Source organism: Ipomoea nil, unplaced genomic scaffold (assembly GCF_001879475.1).
Source record: "Ipomoea nil cultivar Tokyo-kokei standard unplaced genomic scaffold, Asagao_1.1 scaffold2280, whole genome shotgun sequence".
NCBI lineage: Eukaryota > Viridiplantae > Streptophyta > Magnoliopsida > Solanales > Convolvulaceae > Ipomoea > Ipomoea nil.
This window is the reverse complement of record NW_017618708.1, coordinates 307,190-333,225: the sequence shown is the minus strand read 5'-3', so window position 1 is coordinate 333,225 and position 26,036 is coordinate 307,190. Positions and strand designations below refer to the sequence as shown.

The window sequence follows — 26,036 nt, the reverse complement described above, 5'->3', positions numbered from 1 at the left end:
GTGATTTCCTTGATGATAATGTTTAGTACACAAGACTAGTTGCGAAATTATTATACCTTACCATTACCAGGCCTGACATTAGCTTTGCCACACAACAGCTATCTCAGTTCCTGGACAAACCTACAAACCTACACCGGCAAGAAGCTCACAGGGTGTTAAGGTACATCAAGAGTGCTCCAGGACAGGGACTGTTCTTTCTAGCATCTTCCGATTTGAGCTTGAAGGCTTTTTCTGATGCAGACTGGGGTGCTTGCATTGATTCCAGAAAATCTGTAACAGGGTTTTGTATCTTCTTGGGGCAGGCCTTAATTTCATGGAAATCCAAAAATCAAGCCACAGTTTCTAAGTCCTCCTCAGAGGCTGAGTATAGGGCTCTAGCTGCTACTACCTGTGAAGTGCAGTGGATACTTTACTTGCTGATTTTGGTTTATTGCCTACAACTCCCACAGCTGTTTATTGTGATAGCAAGTCTGCTATAGCTATTACTGAGAACCCGGTCTTTCATGAACATACAAAGCACATCGAGATCGATTGCCATCTTGTTAGAGAGAAAACTCATAAAGGGATCATCAAGTTATTTCATATCAGTTCTGCAAACCAGTTGGTAGACATTCTTACTAAGGCACACTGTCCAAGCTCTTTCTATAGCTATGTTAAGTTTCCAAGCTTGGCTTGCTCAATATCTACAATCCAAGCTTGAGGGGGGCTTTTAGGGATCAAGTGGATAAAGCAGCATGTGACACATCACCTCATCACTCCATAACTAACTTTGTTGAGACTGTTAAAAGTAGTTGAGTAGTCTTGATTTGTAACTAGTTTTCCCACTTCCCTTACTGCCTTCTCTATCATGTACATATATAAGCTTGCTGCTTTCCTTGAATGAACATACAGAATACACCTTTCATAACCGTTTTCCATAATCTGTTTTTCCTCCTTCCCCTCATCACAACAATTTTTACTAAATGATATATTGCCCGAGGTATATAGTATAATTTATGAGAAGAAAAAGTTCATAGAGTTGATGAGTTAGACAAAAAAATTATAGTCTGTTATTGTCATGAAGAAAAAGCTCGCAGAGTTTATGAGAAAAAGAGAAAAAAAAAATTGTAGAGTTTAGTCATGAACAAAAGGTACGATAAAGAAAAAATAAACTTTAGAATTTAGGAAAAATGTTCATAGAGTTTAAACGGGAGAAACAAAGTATATATATAGAGTTTAGTAAAGGAGAGAAAGCATGTAGAGTTGTCAGGGGGAAAGTTTAGGAAGGGAGAGAAACTGTAACAATCCCAAAATTCTAACAACAAAATAACAATCCCAAGGCATTCTTCTTAACTTAACAATAAGAATTAATAAGCATATATAATGTACCCGACATCCAACAATAGGTGATAAGTCATGAAATAGCCCATAATTGTGCTTCATTTGTACTAAATTTTTTTTATTGAATGCTAGGTAATTGTGCCGGAATAGGGTTTTGTTCATGTGTTTATGGTTCAAGGAAGGAGAATATGGACTTAAGCATGCAGAAGCTTAAAGTGAGGACAATTCGAAATGATAACAAGGCAAAATGGTCAAAAAACGGAGGGTCTAAAGCATAGTACGGAGAAACGGAGTAACAAAGCGAAGGCAGTGCCCAAAAGTGCTTCTAGTAGGGTGTCACGCTAAAGGTCACGTCGTGACCATCAGCGTGACACTCTGGCCAGCTTCGGATGATTAGGTGTCATGCTGATGGTCATGTCGTGACTACTAGCGTGACAACCTAATCATCCGCAAGAGGCCAAGCTTGTCACGATGAAGGTCACGACGTGACCTCCATCATGACCTGCTAGGCCACCTTGCGGTCCTGGTTGTCACGTTGGTGGTCACACCGTGACTACCAGCGTGACACCCTGGGACCTAAGGGCTAGTTTGAAGGGTCACGACCACTTTCACGCCGTGAAGGTGATCGTGATATATCCTTGGCTATCCGAGAGGCACTGGGCCTGGTCACGATGATGTTCACAGAAATGGTCACGATTGAGTCCACTTAATACTAAATACTCCAGTATAGGGACATGGTCACCAAAAATTCCTCCCGCAAATGGCTCCAACTTTTAAGGAAGTATAATAAAGTTGTGAAAATTTTAATTAAACACTTAAAAACTATTGATTCACGGTTATTTAGATTTTTTATACCCCGTAAAAAAAGCAGCCCAATACTTTAATATTTTGATAATCACTTAGAATTAAATGCTTATGAATTGCCAACTACATACTATGTACTATGTCACTGTGAAGTCATCTCTACTACCATTTCAAATGGATGGTCACACGATCAAACGCCGATGGTGGGGATATTAATTCTTTGGACTGAAAAATATTGAGAAAATATAGGATAGAAAAATGATTATGATTTAATAAATAAAAAAAATTATTACAAAAATAAAATAGGACTGTTTTTAAACTAACTGATGTGGTATAGATATTATTTTGTAATTTATATTTAGCTTGTTTGGTGATTATAAAACTACACTAGACTAATAATTGTGAACGAATGTGGAATTTCAGTTAATAAAAATTAGATAAATATTCTAAAAAAAAAAAAAGGATGGAATTAGTGCGCAGAGATTGATTTAAAATGTAATGTGTACTAAATTTGTATACAAACCATTACCAGAATGGAGTGCAAAGGATAAACAAGGGTCCAGTTTGGTAAATGCTTGTTAGTTGATAGCTATTAGTTGTTAGCCGATTCGGTTAATTAGATGGTATAACTTGTTGATTGTAGAGATGTGTTTGGTAAATTAGCTGTTAGCTGATAGCCGTTTGGTATAATTTCTTTTCTCAAAAAGTTAATTGAGAATGTTGCTTTGAGCAGCTTTTTGAATTTTAGCATTTTGGAGTTACAAAAAGCTATTAGGTTAACTATTTTACTAAACAGGATTAAAGTGTTATCAAACTCAAGATCTCTCACATTCAAAGCAAGAATCATACCACTAGACCAAACACCCGATGATATTAGCAAGGTTGCGAATGAATCATACTAGCTGATCTTTTTAGTATGATGAGACAAAGTTGAGTATCAAATTGTTTACTTGCTGATATTGAAATAAAAACTCATGATTCATGAAAGCTTTCTCAAATCGACAAAAACTACTAAATTACTCCGTACCTTACATTAATTTTACCAAAAATAGTGTTGAGATTAAGATAGGTTTTTTTTTTTTTTTTGAAAGAGATTAAGATAGTTATTGTGCCTTTTTGTTGTAATCAAACCGATAAGATTTGATATTAAAAATACATTTACAACATAAGCCTCATGAGCATATATATGCTACAAACTAATTCTTTAGCAAAATGTGTGATGTGCAACACCGTATTCAGTTGACTAAAACAAACAATTGAGACTTGAGATGGGGAAATTCAATTGTTGTCCCATGGAATTAGCTCAGTTGGTTCAACCGATCATCTTAAAGTCTTATTTCAATTTCAATTCTAATCCTCCAAAACACCCACAACAAACCACTACGCACATTCATGTTTCTACCATTATGTTTTTCTTTTTCTTAAACAAAAAAAATCTTGGCAAGTCGAGTTTGTCCGCTAGCGGACTTTTGATAGGTAGACTGGGTCGACCGATTTCATACCCGCAATTTGGAAGATTTTTTTAGCCTGCTCCACTGGTCCATTTTGACGGCTCTAGTTAGACTATACAAACTCTTTTTTCCCAATTGTTAAAATTACATATGTTCGATTGCTTTTATCTATAGCAGCAATAAGACCTTGGTCCTTATATACCAACTGGACATTAAAAATGTTTTCTTACATGTAGATTTCAACAAAGAGATTTATATGGAGCAACCATTAGGATTTGTTACTCAGGGGGGAATCGGGCTTGGTTTGTAAACTTCGACAATCTCTATATGGTTTAAAGTAGTAGTCCCCAAGAGCATGGTTTGGTCATTTTAGGTCAACTATTAGTGAATTTGGAATAATTTGGAGCAAAGTTAAATATTTTGTGTTGTACCGATGCTAGATGGATGGGAAGTGTATCTACCTTATAGTATATGTGGATGACATTGCAATGACAAAGAAATCATATCTCAATTAAAAGAACACCTGTTTAAGAGATTATAGACTAAGGATTTGGCTAAGTTAAAATATTTTTTTTGGAATTAAGGATGTATAGACAATTTTGAAAAAACTGGGATGCTTGAATGCAAACCCATTGATAGTCCTATGGATCTTAATGTCAAACTCTTTCCAAATAAGGGGAATACTATCCGAATCAGAACATTAGATGAGACTTATGGAAAACTGAACTATCTCATAATCAGTCATTCATATATCTCTTTTGCAGTAAGTGTATTAAGTCAATTTTTTTTAGTATTTGAAATCCTTGTATTGATCACTAGAATGCTACTACTCATTGGTAGTAACTTGATTTCATAGAAAAGTAAGAAACAAGATGTGGTAGTCAGAACTAGATGTTGAATTCTTGCCATGATTTTAGCTACATATGAACTCATATGGCTAAAGCACTTACTTCAAGAGCTACAATATTGGAATGTGACAACTAGACATCTCAACATATTGCTATGAATCTAGTCTTTCATAAATGAACCAAACGTATTGAAGTTTACTCTCACTACTTCATTAAGGAAATGATTGCATCAAGATTGATTATTACAATTCATGTTAACTCCACTAATCAATTGGTGGATATTCTTAATAAGTGATCCCAAGATAAATTATATTTGTAACCAACTTGGCACATGTAACTTATATGCTCCAACTTGAGGGACATTGTTAGAATACAATAGTCATGTCTTATAAGAAAGTCAGTTTAGCTTCCTTGGATATATACCTTGTACCAATCATTTTAAATCATCAAATTCATGAATGTTTCTTTACAATAATGATATGAGAGTAAAAGAATATTTCAAAGATGCACATAGATTAAAAAGTAAAATTAGTTGAAAAATGTAGCATTAATGTACCCATTTTTTTAATTTATTCAGAAAAAAAAAAAAAAAAAACAACACCATCAACTTGTTTTGAAATTGCTGCTTTCGTTCTTGTCTGACATGGAGTATGAAGACAAACTAGGATGGGTTTTCGATCCAAAAGGGAACTTTTCTGTCAGCTCTACCAATACTGCAATTACCAAAGCGGAGGAGGCAATTGATCCGAGGCCATGGGAGAACATTTGGAGTCTAAAAGTAGGTAGCAGAGTTCAACCCCCTACTGCAGACTCGCTGGTGATTCCTCGGACAACATCATTATAGCTTGCAGACGTGAACTTACGAACATAGGTGATTGGAATATTGCAGCAGTCTCCAGGGAATGCAACTCGGCTGCTGACATCTTGTCATTCAGGCCTCACTTTATTCAGCCAACCCCCTACTTGTCTCTTACATGTTTTAGAGGATGATACTCTTGGCCTGCCAATATGGCGCCAACTTGTCTCACCATTTATGTAATCTTGGGTGTCCCCCTTCCATTTGATCGAAAAAAAAAAAAAACTTGTTTTGAGTTGCAATAAAAATTAAATAATTACATTATTTCATAAATGGATTGCTTATAAAATTACAGATTAGATATAGTATATCATGTAACAGAGTATCACAACAATAAGCCCACAACAAGTACAAAACCACTAGCAGATTCATTATATTCCAAGCCAAAACTCCAACAGCAACTTCAACCCAGAAAAACAAACCATTTCAGATCACCAAAACAGCCAACGCCTCTCATTTGTGCCTCTAAACTTAATTGATCTATGGAGATCTGATGGGATTCAGCTGCAGAAGCACTCCTCATATCACTCCATGGCAAATGATAAGATTTGGAAGAAAACTATACTAGTTGTCTATGGGATGCCGCTACCCGGAATACATCCAAGATTTTGATCTTCTCAAGCTGCCCCAGCTGCACAAAATTATTAAAGTAAACTGGATTTTCAAAAAAGGGTTCACCTTGAATTCCCAATTTTTTTAAATTCGAAATTTTTGTAAAGAGATCCCTCGTACAACACTTAGGATCCAACAAAGATATAGTCTCTAAGTGTATGAACAACCTCTGAAATTTCTAATGAAAAAGGAATTCCCTCAACATAAAAATTCCTTAACAGTGACATTTTCAAAATTTTATATGCCTGAGAAGTATCCAACATATCACCACGAATAATAAAACTTTGCATATTCCAATGCTCAAAGAGCATTAGTTTAAGAGGAAAGAATTTTCCATTTAGAGACAAAGCTAAGTATTTCCAATAAACAAGATTTTCCGTATTTAGTACCCCAACTCCCAAATTCAGGTACCCAAGTTTCATGTCTACAACTCTTAGTATAGTAGATTGAAGCTACAAAATGCCTCAATTCTTAAATCAATATATTCAAAAGAGTGTAAGGAATGGAATTTGTCAAAGAGCTTCAACTCGGATTGAATATTGAAATATTTCAGTTCACCAAAATATAGAATAGTATGCTTTGCAACAGAGTATTCTGCCAATATAATTCAAATACCTACCTGCCTAATCCACCAAAGCATCCACAATAACAAATGCAAAAACCATTATGCACTCATTCATTCATCACTCTATTCCTCCTCATCCCTTCTTCCCTGCAATTGATAAATTAAGTAAAAATTAAAAAAGGTGAACACAGCAGTTAGATAGGTAAGGAAATATAAGATAGAAGTGAGAGGAAGCAAATCAGATATGATGGCCATGAAGAATTGAAGTAGCATGAAGTAAGCGCATGTTAAATGGTCACACATAAAATATATTAGAGGAATAGAAAGAGACCATAATATTTTCCGAACGAACAAGGAGGGCATTTCCATAGTTGTTGTATTGCTCTTCTTGAATCAACTTTGCGGAAGTCAGAACGGAATCCCAACACCAGTTTAACTGAATTAGTGCTAGTGTGGTGATATCCGCAAAACCACTAGGGATCTCTCGCAAATACTTGCATTCACGTATCTCTAAACATTCTAGCAAAGGGAAATGTTCACCCACGGCACTCCAACGTTGCAAAAATGTATCTTCAATTACCAATCTTTTCAATTGACGGAGCCCTTCCTTGGATGGCTCCCAGATTCTGTATTTGCTATCAATAGCATGTATTAGTTTTAGAACCTCTAGATTTGGCAACATGCCAATAAGCCTCATATCACCCCATGCAAATTTTGTCCAGAAGAATTTGAGCTTCTTAAGATTTGGTAAAAAACTAGATTCCCATGAGAAGCCGATAGATGGAATATATTTGATTGTCCACCTTTTGATGCTTAACTTCTCAAGCTGCCTCAAGTGCACAAAATTATAAAAATAATCTAGATTGTCTTCATGGAATCCACAATCAATCCCCAATTTTTTTAAATTTGGAATCATTATAAACAGATCCTTTGTACAAAGCTTAGAATCCAACCAAGATACATTCTCTAAGTTTCTATGAACAACTGACAAAGTTCCTAATGAAACAATACGTCCAATGCAAAAATTCCTTAATAGTGGCATTTTCCAAACTCCTGATGCCTCAAAGAAATTATACTTATATGTAGCATGAACATCACAAACAATAAAACTTTGCAAGTTCCAATGCTCAAAGAGCTCTAAAGGAAAATTTTCGCGGTAAACATTTGTTGAATACCTCAAAGCTAAGTATCTCAAATGAATAAGATTTGCAAGCCCATTTAGTAACCCATATCCATAGTAAGGTCCGCATACTATGTCTACTACTCTTAGTAGCTTTAAGCGTGAAAATAGAAGTTCCACACTTGAGTAATAAGCATAAGGATAGTGAAAGGAATGTGATTTGTGAAAGAGCTCCAAAGGAAGTAGATAATACTGTGATGTAGCAGTACTTATCCAACGACAAGAGATTATCTTATTGAAAAATGGATGTTTTTCATCTCCAATGACATTCAAAAGATTTTCATGTCGAGCTTCTCTTAAACACAAATCCCGCAACAGGTCATGCATTTTTATTGTCTTCATTTTCCCATTGTAGCTCTGTTTGCTAACAAAAACAAGACTTCTATCAACAAGACCTTGCAAGCATTCCATGGCCACTTCCTCCATATTTTGATTGTCCATTTCCCTCAAAAATCCTTCTGCCACCCACAACCTAACCAACTTCTTCACATGGATCTCGAAGTCTTCTGGAAAAACTCCAAAATATAGAAAACAAGCTTTTAAGTGGTGTGGTAATTGGTTGTAACTCAAATATAGTACTCTTGAACAAGCATCACTAGAATCACCAATTACATATCTACTCACGTTTTCAGCAACATTTTTCCACTTCTCGACTGCCGCCTCGGTCATGGAGAGAAGACTAGCTACTAGAATAATAGCTAGAGGTAATCCTTCACATTTGTTCACTATATCTCTACCAATTTGCTCAAACACCGAAAGAAATTTTGTTTTACCAAGCACATTGCAGAAGAGACTCCAACCTTTATTTGCATCTAAGAAAGGCATGATAATTGTAGAGTTACCTGAGCTAGCATATTCTGCCACCTCTCTGAGTCGAGAAGTCAATAGTATACGACTTCCATTATTATCATCTGGAAAGCATCTTTGCACATTATCCCAAGCAGTTGTGCTCCATATATCATCAATCACTATCAAATATCTATAATCCTTCAAGTGTTTACGCAAACTTTCTGCTAAGTTGTCATTTCTTTGTTCATGGTGTACATTGCTCAGTTTAGGGAGTTCATCATTTGATGCTGCAATAACACAACCAATAAGGCATTGGACCATTTGTTCCACGTTAAACTCTTGAGATACAGTAACCCAGGCTCGTTTGTCAAAATGAGAAGTAATTGATGAATCTTCATATACTTTCTGAGCTAAAGTGGTCTTGCCAATTCCTCCCATGCCTACAATTGATACGACTTGTAACTGCTTTGCTGATTGTCGGGTGAGCTGATCCATTATCGTCTTGAACTCCTCGTTGCATCCGACCATTCCACTGTCAAACTTTATTGAAGCGTTTTTGGAAAATTTACTCACAGTAATGTTCTCTTGTTCTGGATCAGGCTGTGATGATGTTGAACCAAGGAGTAATCCTCTTTGTCGCATCCTTTCATCATGTGATGGACCCTTTGCGAGCTGCTTTTCAATTTTAATCTTTATCAACTTCTTCTTGAGGTAATCAGTCTGTTTTACAGCTTCATTGAAGATTCCATGAAGCCTGAGTAGGCAAGCAAGATGCTTCATCCAACCCTTTGCCAGATAAATGGTAGTCAACTCCATCTCAATTCTTTCTTCAGCTTCGAACGCTACATCTCTTATCTCTTCCTCTAGATCTTTCATCGCCCCCGCATCATCATAGGCGATCTCAGATTTCTCAAGACTTTCTTGAAGGAAACCAAGATTTCTATGGAGAGAGACCACCTTTCGTTTATATATAAGAGGCAGACGTGGTTCTGACTGCAAGAAATGTAGATATAGTGTTCCGTCAAGCGAAGTTACAGCAGCATAAGCCATTTTCAATTCGTCTCTCTATGTGGTAAGCTGATCTATGATCAGTCGATCAGAGCAGAACTACGTAAGAAGAAATGAAAGATGTGATACAATAATTTAGACAGCAATTCTCTCGTCAACGATAAAGTCTACACAGCTGGAATGAGTGGACAGTAGTTAGCGATTTTTTTCTTTTTTAATAAATTACAAAAATATTTATACGCCGTGTCAAGGTTTTATGGCTTATATTTCTTTTCTTAATTTTTTAAACAAAAATATTTAGTTATTTTATTTTATTTAACATATGACTAATAATCTTATTATCATTATCATATATAAATTATATATTATGATATTTATAATTTATATATTATGATATTTATAATTTATAGTCATCATAATTCATAAATGCCTGTATAAGACAAGTACATATATAAAATGATTATTCATCTAATTACTAATGCGGTTTAAATATACATTTTAATTTTATCTTTCCTTAACCTACTTTAAATATGTGTTTATTATAGAAGAAAATTTACTAACCACTATATAAGGTGAGACATTATATTCATAATTTGTTTTCCATATTCACCACAATTTGAAAGCAAGCTAAGTTGAGACAAAAACACCAAAATAAACAGCTAGCTGCGTGCGCATACAACATTCATACCCTTATTCATCACTCTCTATCTTCCTCCCCATCACTATCTACGTATTAGATATAGAGAAATGAGATCAAGTGAGAGAAAACAAATGACTATCCCTTGCAGATATTCAAGTAGCTAGATAGCATGAAATGTGAAGTGATCAGAGATATATTAGAGATATAGAATGAGACCCAAACTTTTTCAGAACGAACAAGGAAGACATCATTTTCATAATTGTGTTGTTCATCCTGAATCCTCTTTGCGGAAACCATAACGGAACTCTAACATTCGTTTAATGAATCAATGGTAGTGTGTTGATATGGGCAAAACCACGTACTAAGGATCTCTTGCAACAAACGAAATTCACTTAACTCTAAACATTATTCGAGCATTGGGAAATGCATGGTCACCTATTGTTGTCCAATGTTGAAGATTTGTTACTTTAACTACCAACTTTTTCAATTGACATAATGCATCGCTAAAAATCTTCAATTTTCCAACCACCCAGAAAAATGGTTGAAAAAGTGACATTTTTTTTTGTAAGTGTAAAAAAATATTACACATTGGACCCACCTTATGTGGGCTAAATTAGTTGTCAAAATAAAGTAGTTAGTTGGCTCTGGAGCAGGGTCAGGTCGTGCTCCAATCAGGGTTTTACTTCTTCAACAGGTTGTTCTCCTTAGGCCCTATTTGTATGCTGATTTAAAACGTGTGGTGCAACTTCTCTTGAGGACTTAGCAGCTGCACGATTTTAGACAAGGAGGTTCTTATTTTTACCTCTATAAAATGCTACTTTGATTATTCATTGGTGAGAAGATTGAATGATTATTATCTACCATATCATCCCTCTGTCCTCTGGTGTTTTCTATCTAGATCATCATAGTGTTGAAGATACCTCTTGAAAGAGTGAAGATGGCTAGCACGATCAGTCCATGGTGGTGATGTAGGGTCGGTTGGGATAGTGTAGTATATACTGTAGTGTGTATTGAACTCTCCTGTATACTCTGTGTTGATCATTTAGTGGATTAGGATGATGTGAGTGGCCCCGCAGATGTAGGAGTGAGGCTCTGAACTGCGCGAACATATCCTAGTACCTGGTTCTTCTTTTTACTTCTTGTTCTTGTTCGTTTTAATTCTAACACAGTACCTAGCTTTAATCCATGTTAACAATTGAACGTAAAATTAAGTAGGAATATGGCTCTGTTTGTCAACGCTAAGCTAGGGATGCTACTTCATTATGGGATGCTAGATCATGATCATGCTAACAGTTTTATTTTAAAAAGTGTTTACTTTTTTTGGAAGACGAAATGTTAAATTTTAATATGTAAACAGAACTAATTTAAATTTTATGAAGATGTCCTTTTTAGTCTTTTTACATTTATCAGCTTATCAAAAAGCTAATTTTACCAAACACTTTCAATCATAACAGCTAGCTTAACAGCTCTTCAATTTTCAGCTCCGAGCTTATAGCTTTTCAGCTTTCAGCTCCTTTTCAGTTATCGGCTCCTAGCTTATAGCTTTTCAGCTAGGTGTGCCAAACAGATCCTATATCATTGAAGAAAGTCTTGCATTCCAGATCCATACACTGTTTCATTTTTATTTTCCATGGTCGACGGAAATAGGTCGAAATTCCGACCATATTTACTTAGTGGTCGGTACCGACCACAAAGTAAAGATGCTCCGACCACCTTGGTGGTCGGTATTTCCGACCACCTTCAATAGTGGTAGGAACTACTGATCACTAAGTCAAGGTGGTAGGAAATCCTTTGTTTTTTTTTTTTTTTTGGTTGTTCAATGGTATGAATTGCGACCACATGATTTATCTTTTTTATCATTAATTATTTTACTCATACTCGTTTTGAAAAAAAAAAAAATTAGCTTGCATTTCTTAATGAGAAAATTTCAATTTTGGTCACACGACTATAGGGGCTTTGTTAATTTCAGCACCTAACTTTCAAAAATGTCAGTTTAGTATCTTGAGTATGTAATTTTTGTCAATTTTGGTCACTCCAGCCAAATTGCCGGTCAAATTTGACCGGAAAAATTTAGTCCAACATTTAGTCTAAACTCTGAGAGGCAAAATGGTCTTTTATCTCCTTTCTTGGACTAAATTTTTCCGGTCAAATTTGGTCGACAATTTAGCCGGAGTGATAAAAATTGACAGAAATTACATACTCAAGGTACTAAATTGACACTTTTGAAAGTTATGTGTTGAAATTAACAAAGCCCCTATAGTCGTGTGACCAAAATTGAAATTTTCTCTTTCTTATTTATTTATTTTTGGGGTAAAAATAAAGAAAAAAGAGAAAACCACGACACAGAGTTTACTGGTAGTATGTTGACATGTTGTGATGTTCAATATAAACAACCAATTTAACATACCTTTGGGCAAATTAGGATCCAAGATGCTTTGAAATAATCCATTAATAGTAGCAAAAAACTAACGTCGTATAAATTTTTAAAAAAATTATATACAACGTTGGTTAACTTTACAAACCGACGTATATATTTTATAAATTTTCAAAATTAACATACGACGTTAGTTTTGTGCTAAAAACCGACGTCATATGTTTATTTACAAAAAATTTTTAAAAAATATATGACATCGATTTTTAATAAACGACGTCGTATCATTTATTTATTACATTTGTCAGAATGATGTCGATAAAAAATCGACGTCGTATTCAAAAAACTAACGTTAAAAGTGTTATTTGTAGTAGTGCCTTTCTATACAGATACATGCAATCATTTTCACTTTGCATCTCATTATTGTGCTTGATGAGAAAATCTGTAATACCCACTACTTTAGAAATAAAGATATATCTATGTTATTAAAATAGGTCAACAAGTCAAAGGTTATTAAAATTGATATTGGATGAATTTACTAAATTGCCCCTCTTTGTCCTTAAAGCTTAAGGAATCATATCTCTTCTATCTTGGAAGACCATATCATTTGAAAGAAGAAAAAGAGAATTTTGGCTAGAGAGATAGAGGAAGGGAAAAACCTTGATGAAGCTTTGATCTCCATCTTCTTCAAGCATAATTAGATCTCAAAGCTGTTGGAATATTCTAGGTGAGTTTGACATCCATATTTCACTCTAGTTGGGTTTATCATTTGAGCCCTAAGATTGATGTTTGAAAATATTAGGAATTTTGACGAGGAGTATTTGGGTGAGCTAAATAGCTAAGGTTTGGGTGTTTCAGGTAAGTGGTTAACTCTTCTCTCCTTACTTTGCAAAACCCATAACCTATTTTGAAATCTCTACTACTTTGAATACCCCTTTCTAGGCTTAGTATGAGTAAAAAGTATTTTGGGCTATGCTATGTTTTTGAGCTGTTAAACTTGACTAAAGATATCCTTGGGCATGCCTAAGTTTGGATTTTGTGAATAAATGAACACGGCTATTTTTTATTATATTTGTATGTGTATGATTTGTACTAATGTGTTTTGCTCTAAATGAGGATCAAGTAATTTATTTGACAATTATTAGTTTACGATTTCATATCACTTTTGAATATGTACTTTGTTATGTGATTTTTAAGGAAATGATTTTTGCTACATCGGCCTATTTGACTATAAGAACTATTTTTAATGTTTGGTCAAACTCATGAGACAACCAACATTTGTTGATTTTTTTGTTCGGCTTGGAACGTTCCTAATTGCTCATTCCGAATCGTCGAGCTTGACTCAATCCGAATCGTCAAGTCTTTTGAATTATATTTTTGAACGTTCCATCCGGCTCATTCTGAATCGTCGAACCTGACTCATTCCGAATCGTTGATTCTTTCTAAATAATTATGCCGATAATGGCCTTTGCCACGAGTTATAATAGTGGATGTAGGCTGCCAATGAGTCATATGTTAACGAATGATTTGTGCTTTTGAAAGTATTGCATTATGAAATAATGTTGATGCCCATGTAGCTAAAGTTTTCTGTTTTGGGAACTTGTGTATAGTATGATGGAAGTGTTATGACTTTGATAAAGTTTAAAGATCGAGATTTGCATCTAATTATTACTCTAAAGCTTAGTGAATTATATTAGGGTTACTTTATTTGGGGTGAGAAGAGTACCACTTACTGGGCATTAGCTCATTATTTGTATTTTTCCTCATGTTTCAGAGTAGTTAAGGACATGTGAATAGCACGAGCACAAGTGGTGGGGTCTTGAAGGTGACTCTTGAAACTAGGAAACTTAGTCCTAGTATTGGAGCTTATCACGGACTTTTGTTTATTTGAATATTCTCTTTGACCCTTTGTATTTTTGATAAACCATTGTGCTTGGTTTTGGTGCTTGTGATGCATTTTGGACATACTACTCTTGATTGTAAATATTTAATAGTGGATTTGATGAGTTTTTGGGAATAACTAGTTGATTATATTTTGCCATTTTAGCTGTGGAATTATTATGTATTCAAGTGTTATTGTGAAGGTTTCGAGAGGTATGTATGGTTAGGCTGCGTATTGTTACAAGTCTTCACGTAACGATACGGCCGGGTCATATCCTAGAAGTGGGGCGTGACAAGATCAACTTCCACAAGTTCTACTTTTTTCCTAAAACCAATTTGACATAGCTAGCATGATTATTGTAATTTTTACTATTTTACATAATTACCTTGCTTTATGTCTCTAGTTTTTTTCCTAATCTCTAGTTGTTGTTGTTGTTGTTGTTGTTGTTGTTATTATTATTATTATTATTATTGTTATTATTATTGTTATTATTATTATTGTTATTATTGTTATTATTATTATTATTATTATTATTATTATCATTATTATCATTATTATCATTATTATTATTATTATTATTATTATTATTATTATTATTGAACTTTTTTTTCTTGTTGGTATCATTTCAGGGCACTTGTGTGATTCCACAAATTGAAAATGGAAGAGATAAATATGATTATTCGATAACTATGGCAACAAACTTACACGGGACAAGATATAGATTACATAAGATTATAAGAACTCACTCAAATTCGGAAAGTTCATGCACTCCTTATAGTTGCGCTATAAGGTAGTTAACTCTATTCTACTATTATTTGTGTTGTTATTGTGTGTTTGTTTTTTTTTTTTTTCACTTTCTATTGTGTATATGTTTCTTTATTATAAAATATCAGTGGGGAAATGACATCTAAAAAGACGACAGCAAAATTCAAAAGCAATGGCTTACATTATGATTAGTGTGTTGCATTTTTAGAAATCTCAAAAAACATCTCACAAAAAGGGATGCACTTAGAAATATATGTAAAAGCGGTGTGTCTAGCACTATTGTAAAACTTTCCCTAGGCAAAAACGAAATACGCGAAAGTTGCCACTTTAGGTTTCCTGTGACTCTGTGAGTCCAAATAGATTGTTTTATTTTCTTTATTCTTCTATTATTTTCTATGCGATTGCTAAATGCTAAACATAGTACTTTTGGGCCCGAGCTCTCTCAAATTCTCAATCTATTTACTCTACCTTTCTATTGTAGTGGCAAGGCAATGCAGTTTACAAAGTATAACCATGTCGTATGATGCTTGTGAGTTGTGATTGATTAGACATTCGTGCCATATATTTGCATTTGAATTGTATTAAGTGTTTGGTTTGGTGTTATTTATTCTGATTAGTATCACAAACTTGTATTCTTATGAAACTGCTATTGGTGTTAAAATTAGTATTTGTAAGTGGATAATTTGTGTTTTAAATTAAATTTACAGAGCAGTTTTTTTTTTACTTAATTACTTCCCGACCACCAAAGTGGTCGGAAGCTCAATCTTTTTGGTGGTCGATTTTTCTGATCACTTTACAAAATTGGACACTATTTCTGACAACCTTGTCCGGTGGTCGGATAGCAACGAAAGTTTTTCCGAATAAAAAAAATGTGGTCAAAACTGGGGTTTCATTCTGACCAGATTTAGGCCATTTACGATCACTTTCAGGTGGTCGGAAATTCGTTGATTTCCAGCTGTGACATTTACTTGCAACACCACTAGGGATCTCTTGCAACAAGTGACATTCACTTAACTCTAAACATTATTCGAGCACAGGGAAATGCATGGTCACCTATTGTTGTCCAATGTTCAAGATTTGTTAATTCAATTACCAACCTTTTTAATCGACGGAACCTGCCTCCCTCAAATGGCTACCACTTTCGCCCTTAGCAAGCATGTATTAGTTTAAGAATTTCTAGATTACATACCAACGTGTGAACCCTAGCCACGGTATAAGGCAAATTTTATTGTGGATCATGGTCCATGAAGTAATTATCATTCTAATTACACTTAAGTTTCATTTGACAATATTGCTCTGTTTTTCAGTTTCTATTTTCACACATACTAGTTTCATTATAGCAATACCAAAGTATCATTTTAATTCTACTACAGTTTCATTTGACAATATGCATTATTGCATGAGCTCTATTTTGTAGTTTCATTTTTCACACACACTAATTTAATTGTAGTAATATCTAAGTATTATTTTAATTACACTCGTTCATTTGACAATATATGTTATTGTATGACTCTTGATTTTAATTTCATTTTCCACATACACTAGTTTCATTATAATAACACAAAAGTATCATTTTAATAATACTACAGTTTCATTTGACAATTACGTTGAATGAGTCTTGTTTTTAGTTTGAATTTCCACACACACTAGCTAGTTTCATTAGAGCTACAATAAAATGTCATTTTAATTCTACTATAATTTCATTTGATGACCATGATCCATTTAATAACAACTAATGATACACAATCGTTATACCCTACACTACGGCGCGAGTAGCATTGTGCGCTGCGCGCCTCCCAAAACGACGTCGTCTTGGGAGGCGCGGTAGGAAGTTGCTGTGATGTTATGTATATTTGTTCATACAATTATGTATATTTGTTCATACAATTATGTATATTTGTTCATGCAATTATGTACATTCTTTTTATACAATTATGTAAATCCGAATCAGGAAATTTTTGTGTATTATGTTAAGAGTTGATGTGTATTATGTTAAAAGTTTATGTTTATTATGTATTATGTTAGATTATGTGTATTATCTTTTAAAAAAGAGTATGTATATTTTGTTATATAATTATGTACATTCATGTATACAATTATGTGTATTCTAGTATAACATTATGTACATTTTTGAACATGGGTTTATTTTTTAAAGAAAATTAACTGCCAAACACTGGGGCGGAAAATTTCAAAAAAAAAAAATAAATAAAATTGAAACGACGTCGTTTTGCATCTGGGCGCACAATGCAACGCGCGCCGTAATGCAGGATATAAATTGCCAATGATACAAGGTATAACAATTGAGGTTACATTTCAAAGAAAAAAACTTTCTTAAAAGTACGTAAAGCCCAATGTGCATAACTAAGGCCCAATCTATATTTTCTCAGTCGTTATATGCACCGCGGTAAAAAACGGCGCTGTTTCTTTAAGTAAAGAAACGGCCCGCCGTTATAGTTAACGGAGTCCGCTTGTTTGGTGTATTAAACACCAACTGACACTACAGTATATCTAAACCGACACTGCAGTTATATCAAAATGTTACTGTAGTTATAGTGAAATGAAACTACAATGTATATAAAATGAAACTGAATAACATTTCACATATTTGAGTGTATATTGTACAATGAAGCTGTAATTATATCAAATGATCATGTAGTTGTGTTTTAATGAAACTATAGTGTATATAAAATAAAATTAAATAACATTTTCACATATTTGAGTCTATAAATATCGAATGAAAATATAGTTATATTGAAATGAAACTGTAGTTGTGTTGAACGACTGAAACTGCAGTGTATACAAAATGACACTGAATAACAGAGTTACTTTTTGCGAAAGGGTGCGAAACGGCGGAAAACAAACACCGTTTCTTTTCATTTAATAAAAGGATGCGCGGTGCATGATATAATTTGCCATATTTTCTTTTTAAAAAATAGGAAAATTAAAATTTATTTTCAAACTAAAATTGGAAAATTATGATGTGGAACCGTGTCCACCTTGCAAGGTGGATCTTGTTTCAAAACATATTCATAATTGTGAATATAAAGTTCAAAAATTATGAACATAGAGTTCTATAATTAAGAACATAGAGTTCTGTAATTGTGAATATAAAGTTCAATAATTGTACATATGAAGTTCAAAAATTATGAATATAGAGTTTTATAATTATGAACATAGAGTTTAGTAATTATGAACATAGAATTCTGTAATTGTGAATATATAGTTCAATAATTGTGAATATATAGAGTTCAATAATTATGAATATAAAGTTCAAAAATTATAGGGAAAAGGGTCCAATAGGCCCTCGAACTTTAGCTTAAAAGTCAATTAGACCCCTAAACTTTTTAAACGTGCAATTACCCTCATCAACAATTCATTTAGGTACAATGAAACTCAAAAACAAGTTAATGACCTGCTATCACAGGTCATTAGGGTTCAAGTCACCTTCCGACTGGGGCGGATGCAAGTATAGGTTGTGGGGGGCCTTTCCCCCCCTCCACCCCACCCTAATTTTTAATATTATATATAATATTAATTCTTTTTTGAAAAAATATTATATAGAATATTAAAATTTTGTGGTTCTTTCAAAATATTTGCCCCCCCTCCCACTTAAATTAATCCTACAGGTTAAGTTATAAACTTCTTCATCTTCTCAAACTTCTCTAGTTTTCTTCTGTTTCAAATTATGTCTTCTCCATATTGTTGACTCACATTCAAATTAAACCTCATTTAACCAACCATACATTCAAATTAAACCTCATTTAACCAATCGTTTCTCTCTCTAGAACCATACATATATGTGGCATATACGCTATAACAAGATAATTTGTCATTAAAATCTATTCGTATTCTCAAGTTAATTTTTGTTTTTTTTTTTATTTTTTAATTTTTGTTTCATATTCTATTGTTTATTTTAAATAGTTTTTTTGTTTATTCTAAATAATGGATATCAAGGTGCATTTGTTTGATTAATTATGCAAATTTGTAGTTATGTGATAAATTTTGTATTTAATTAATTTAACATACATATAATAATGTAAAAATTGTGTAGTACAGTATATGTATTTGAGAAAAATAGTTGTTATTATGTTATGGTGTGAAGATGGTAGTTTTCAAGAAATAATCAATAGTCATTTAAAACATGCGTGAATGTTTTCATTCTTTCAACCGTATAAAGCAATGTGTGTATTGGAAAGCATATTACAAAATAATTTAATATAGATTCAATTATAAATGATTTATTCTAAACTTTATTAAATTTGTAATGTAATGATTATTTTGAAATATGTTAACTGGATATCAATATATTTGATTTAGTACTTCAACTGTACTAGTTGGCCCCCGCCCTATTCAATCCTGGCTCTGCCCCTACCTTCCGACAAATTTTCCGACAAAAAATGTAAACGGCGACCGAAATTGTTGACTCACATTCAAATTAAACCTCATTTAACCAACCATACATTCAAATTAAACCTCATTTAACCAATCGTTTCTCTCTCTAGAACCATACATATATGTAGCATATACGCTATAACAAGATAATTTGTCATTAAAATCTATTCGTATTCTCAAGTTAATTTTTGTTTTTTAATTTTTTAATTTTTGTTTCATATTCTATTGTTTATTTTAAATAGTTGTTTTGTTTGATTCTAAATAATTGATATCAAGGTGCATTTGTTTGATTAATTATGCAAATTTGTAGTTATGTGATAAATTTTGTATTTAATTAATTTAACATACATATAATAATGTAAAAATTGTGTAGTACAGTATATGTATTTGAGAAAAATAGTTGTTATTATGATATGTTTTGAAGATGGCAGTTTTCAAGAAATAATCAATAGTCATTTAAAACATGCGTGAATGTTTTCATTCTTTCAACCGTATAAAGCAATGTGTGTATTGGAAAGCATATTACAAAATAATTTAGCGAAATTTTCGGCAAAAAAGTGACCGACGACCGATGAACGTGAAACCATCCCATTTCTGAATCTGTGTATCTAAACACGGATTGAAAACAGGATTTGTATCGGCAGAAAATGCAGACTCCATTGCCATCATCATCATCAACAATACTGCAACTTCTACCGCCATGATCGCCTTCCCCATGTTTCTTCACCATCAGAATTCAAGCTCTACAGATCATGATCTACCCAGGAAACACCAAAAAACATGAAAGGACATCAAGAGAACAAACCCAACAATGACTCGACTTACCCAGATAAGATCACATTTAATTTAATTTGTATGAACGTTTCCAGATTCAAGAAACTGCTGAATAAAAAAAGTTTAATTTGTTTTAACTAATCACACTGTTATTCTCAATGTTAAGAACTAATTAAGTGATCAGATTACAAAGGGAAAGGGAAAGTGAAAGGAATTGTGTAAAAAGATGGATTCTTTGCGTGTAAGAAGAAGATTGGGGAATTTACGGAAGGAGAGGGTGGCAGAGTAGAGAAACCAAAGGAGAAGGCGACCCAGATCTGGTCGTCTTCTCCGAACGGTCGCCGGTCACTTTTTGATCGGAAATTTCGTCGGTCAATTCTTTAACTTGTTTTGGGCTTCATTGCACCTAAATTAATTGTTGATGGGTGTAATTGAACCTTTAAAAAGTTTAAGGGCTTAATTGAATTTTAAGCTAAAGTTCGAGGGTCTATTTGACCATTTTCCCAAAATTATAAATATAGAGTTTTATAATTATGAACATAGAACCGTTTTCTCCTTGCAATGTGGACACGGTTCCACGGCATAACTTTTGCCAAATGAGAGGAGATCATATTATGATGGTTTTTGGGCTGATTGACACTTGATTTGGAGCATGTTTTATTTAAGAGTAAATACACAAAATGGTCCTTTGACTATAGCTAAATTTACAAATTGATCTTTGACTTTCAATTTCAACCAATTAAGTCCTTAACTTTGCAATTTTAACAAGATTTGATCCTCCGTCTATTTGACCGTTTGTTGACTGTGTTTTTGAGGATATATATGTAATTTCATGGTCTATCATCGGTTTTTTAAGGTTCCGGTTGCATTTTCATACCGCACTCTAGTTGAGTTCGTACCAGAGCGAAGAAGACGACATGTTTCCAAAATGGTGCAACATCATCATGGAGGCCTCCATGTGCTCCGACGAGAGCTACAGGTTCTTCTGGAGATCGTCGATGACGGCGCAGCCGCCAGCGATGATGCAGAATCGCGGTGAATGATGCAGAATCGTGAAATTACATATATATCCTCAAAGATCACGGTCAACAAACTGTCAAATAGACGGATGACCAAATTGTGTTAAAATTGCAAAGTTAAGGACTTAATTGGTTGAAATTGAAAGTCGAGGACCAATTTGTGAATTTAGCTATAGTCAAGGGACCATTTTGAGTATTTACTCTTTATTTAATTTCATTTTTTTTTTAAATATTGGTACTCCGAATATTGCTAGTCCAAAGTCTGAACATTTTCCTCAGGATAGTTATGCCATAGATTGGGGTCCACCTTGCAAGGTTGATCCAGATTATATTCACAATTTTTAAACTTTATATTCACAATTTTAGAAATGCATATTCACAACCAATGATTTAAAAAAAAAAAAAATTATTGAAAACAACTCAACGAGTAAATATTCAATTTTGTAATTGTGAATAAAGAGTTATGAAATTGTGAATAAAGAGTTTTGTAATTATAAATATAGAATTCAAAAATTGTGAATATAGAGTTCAAAAATTGTGAATATTGAGTTCTGTAATTTTGTGTATTGAGATCTAAAATTGTGAATATTCAATTTTAATATTGTGAATATAGAGTTCAAAAATTGTAAATATAAAATTAAAAAATTGTGAATATAACGCAGATCCACATTGCAAGGTGGACACGGGTCCACAGCATAATTTGCCTTTTCCTCAAGTGCCATATTGCCAAGCTTGCAACATAACAATAAGGTTCAGCATGGGAGACAGGTCTTAATGAAGTTGAGCTTCTTCAGATTTAGTAGAAAACTAATTCCCTCATAAATGACTATTTCCAAATAGCTCATTCATTTCTAGTCTAGTAATAATAAATAAAAGCCTTAACAACACTCCGTAAATTCCTGAGTAATCAACCAAAATAACCACAGCAATAAACCCACAATAAGTACAGTACAGTACAAAAACCTGACTCTCATATGGGTCCTAAAGTTCTACTACCTGACTCTCAAATTTCCGACCACCTGAAAGTGATCTTAAATCAAGTTAATATCAAAAAGTGGTCGGAAATAGCAACAAAGATTTTTCCGAATACCAAAAGTGGTCGGAACAAGGCTTTCAACTTGATTTAAGATCACTTTTAGGTGGTCGGAAATTCCATAATTTCCACTAGTGTGACAGATATTGATTAACAACTTTTTTTTTCATATAGGTCCTAATACAAGTGTTTACATCAAGATTTTGTGTGTACGAATAAAAGTTTGGAATAAAAAATAGGAATACCAACATCATATCCATCGTCACTCAAGAACATGTACACAACATCCATCATCATCATCTCTGCTTAGCTTTGTGGCTCTTAACTTTTCGTCGCCCCCCAATCTTTGCAGTTGTCTGTATGTGTTTAAGATTTAAGAATTAGATGTTAAGGAGAAACGAAATGTAAATGTCTGATGAAAGATTAAGATTAAAAGCATATAAACAATAGTGAAATAGTAAGAAAATAAAAACAACTAAGCGTATGTGATTTTTCTTTGAGAAGAAACAAAACAAAATAAGCATATATATGCAAATACATACAACACACTTATTTAAGTACCTACCCGGCTACCCTCGTCACATCCTTCCTTTAATTTGAAACAATAAATTAAGCATTTATACAGGTAATAAAAAATGAGATACAGAAAAATGAGAGAAAGCGTGCAGATAATTATTGATTGCAAAGGAATTGGGACCTAGAATTTAAATAGCATGAAATGTGAAACAAGGAGAACATCAATTTATTCCATAGCTCCGCTGCTCATCTTGAATACGCTTTGCAGAAGCCAGAACAGAATGCAAACATCTATTTAACTGAATCAATGCAACTGTGGTGATATCGGCAAACTCAATCGGATCTCTCGCAACAAACTGCAACAACTTAACTCTAATTGCTCAAGCAAAGGGAAATGATCACCCACAGCATTCCAATCTTTGAAACATACGCCTTCTGTTGAGATTAACGAGAACAAGAAAAATAATAATGGTTGAAAGTAAAGAACACAAGATTTACGTGGTTCGGCCTACATCCACGGGAGTGAAACAATACTCTTATTCATAGTGATGATGACAGTGGTGACACAACCCCTTAGGGATACAACAAATATATTTATAGGCATCTAATCCTTGTACAAAGGGTCTACCCGTTTCACTCCTACTCCTAGTATGAGACAAACTCATATTCCTAATCCATATATGAGACAAACTCAACAATCTCCACCTTGGCGAATATGCTCTTTAGGAGAAAAGATAACTCAACAAATCTCCACCTTAACGAATATGCTCTTTAGGAGAAAAGACTATCTCCACCTTTGCGAATATGTCCCTTAGGAGAAAAGATAACTCAACAAATCTCCACCTTAGCAAATATGTCCCTTAGGAGAAAAGACTTATCTCACCATCTCCACCTTTACAAATATGCCCTTTAGGAGAAAAAAAGATTTATCTCACATATACACATGGGTAGGAACAACCATGCTCATCCCAACTAGCCAACCACACGCATACGCAGCATCAAACGTTACCCAGTGCATGTACACGAACTGCTTCGTCCCAAGCTATTCGTCCTCAGCCGTCGACTTGTTATACTAGTCGCGACTCATGCTAACTGCCCGTTCAGCTGACCTCCTGCATCTGGCACATACCAGGTCCATGTCCCCTCTTGGTATCCACGCTGCCCCAACACAACAGCGCCCCTGCAAAGTCACACTAAACCCGTGTGCCTACTCCTATTCCTCCACTAACCAGTAATTGCCACTAGTCAGCAACACGCACCACGCAGCATCAACGTTCCCAATGCATGTTCACGAACTGCTTCATCCCGAAGCGTCCGCCCATACCAGCCGTGACTTATGCCAAGCCCGACCCATGCCAGTGGCATACTGGCCCATACTAGGTCCGCGACCCCTCCTGGTATCCGTGTTGCCCAACACTACAGCGCCCCTCACCACCTTCACATCTAGACTCTAGAAACACCAAACAAGTGCAAACAAGGTTCGAACTTGTTACTAGTTACCGCTAGAACATCACCTTCACTATAATAAGAGTCATCGGCTTGAACCACGTTCATAGCCTCCTGCTTCTTCAACTCCTCCCAATCAGCCTCTTCCAGATTACCTGGCTTTTCCGTCCTCAAGGTTTTCAGAAGGCCCTGATATGCCAACAAATCCTTTACCCTAGATTGCCATAACCCAAAATTCCTTGTACCATCAAATTTTGATACCTCGAATTTTGTACTTAAACTAGCCATCTCAACAGTGCTCTGATACCAATTTGTTGAGATTAACGAGAACAAGAAAAATAATAATGACTGAAAGTAAAGAACACAAGATTTACGTGGTTCGGCAATATGCCTACATCCACGGGAGTGAAATAATACTCTTATTCATAGTGATGATGATAGTGGTGACACAACCTCTTAGGGATACAATCAATATATTTATAGGCATCTAATCCCTGTACAAAGGGTGTACCCGTTTCACTTCTACTCCTAGTATGAGACAAACTCATATTCCTAATCTATATATGAGACAAACTCAACACCTTCAATTACCAACCTTTTCAATTTACGGAACCCTCCCTCACACGGCTTCCACTTTTTGCCTTTACAAGCATGTATCAATTTTAGAACTTTTAGATTCGGCAACATACCAATAAGTCTCATATCACTCCATGGCAGCCTAGTCTCAAAGAATTTGAGCTTCTTAAGATTTGGTAGAAAACTAGTAGCCCATAGGATGCTGCTATACTGAAGATTGGGATCCCACCTTTTGATGCTTAGTTTCTAAGCTGCCCCAAGTGTACAAAATTATAGAAACTATCTGAATTTTCATTTTCACAATGCATTTCACCTCGAATCCCCAATTTTTTTTAAATTTGGAATTCTTGTAAAAAGATCCTCTCTACAACACTCCGAACGCAACCAAGATATAGTCTCTATGTTTCTATTAACAACCTCCGAAGCCTCTAATGTAAAAGGAAAATTCTCGATATAAAAATTTCTTAACAGTGGCATTTTCCAAATTTCAGATGCGGCCTTAGAGGAATCCAATATAATAGTACATCCACAGACAATAAAACTTTGCATATTCCAATTCTCAAAGAACTTTATTTATTTCAAGAGGGCCAAGGGTACTGTCTAGAGACAAAGCTAAGTATCTCAAATGAACAAGATTTCCCATATATAGCACCTTATTTTCAGAATTCCAGAATCCAAGTTTCATGTCCACTACTCTTAATAGTTTGAAGTGACAAAGCACCTTAATGTTGATATCAAAATGATCAACAGAGTGTATGGAATGCAATTTGTCAGAGCACTTAGATCTGATTTCAATATTGAAATATCCAGGTATAATACTTATCCAAGGACAAGCTTTTGAAAACAAGTGTTGTAATTTCCTCTTGTAAAATGGAAGTGTAACGGGTCGAATGACATTCAAGAGGACGGAATATTTGTTGAAAAAATGTAACGGAAAACAATTCCATCGTTATTTTTGTGACGGAAAAGATAATATCGCGACGGAATATTCGAGTCGGAAATAGAGCCAGAAACATTTCTGTTGCGAAAATTGCGACGGAACTTTTCAGTCGCGAATTCCGTCGCCAAATTTTGCAAAGGAACTATTTCGTCGTCTATCGAAATACGACAAGGCAATAGACGACGGAATAAATTCCATCGCCATTCTTTCGTGACAAAATTTTTCTTATATACGTCGTTTAGGACCAAG

The 26,036-nt window shown here is 34.3% G+C and overlaps 2 protein-coding genes across 2 annotated transcripts in view; both read right to left on the bottom strand.

Moving 5' to 3' along the window:
- Positions 1–5,502: 5,502 nt before the first annotated feature.
- Positions 5,503–7,526, bottom strand: LOC109150765 (putative late blight resistance protein homolog R1B-16). Its single transcript, XM_019298754.1, has 3 exons — positions 6,788–7,526; positions 6,511–6,603; positions 5,503–5,910 (listed from the first exon to the last, which is right to left on the bottom strand). Exons 1-2 carry the CDS (start codon positions 7,496–7,498, stop codon positions 6,580–6,582), a joined length of 735 nt encoding a protein of 244 aa, XP_019154299.1. The 5' UTR covers positions 7,499–7,526; the 3' UTR covers positions 5,503–5,910; positions 6,511–6,579.
- Positions 7,527–7,583: 57 nt separating this feature from the next.
- Positions 7,584–26,036, bottom strand: part of LOC109150724 (putative disease resistance RPP13-like protein 3) — a 78,759-nt gene continuing 60,306 nt past the window's right edge. Inside the window, exons 5-6 of the mRNA XM_019298708.1 lie at positions 7,632–9,038; positions 7,584–7,593 (exon numbers count right to left, since the gene is read on the bottom strand). Of these exons, the coding sequence (XP_019154253.1) occupies positions 7,584–7,593; positions 7,632–9,038 (1,417 nt within the window). The remainder of the gene's footprint in view (positions 7,594–7,631; positions 9,039–26,036) is intronic.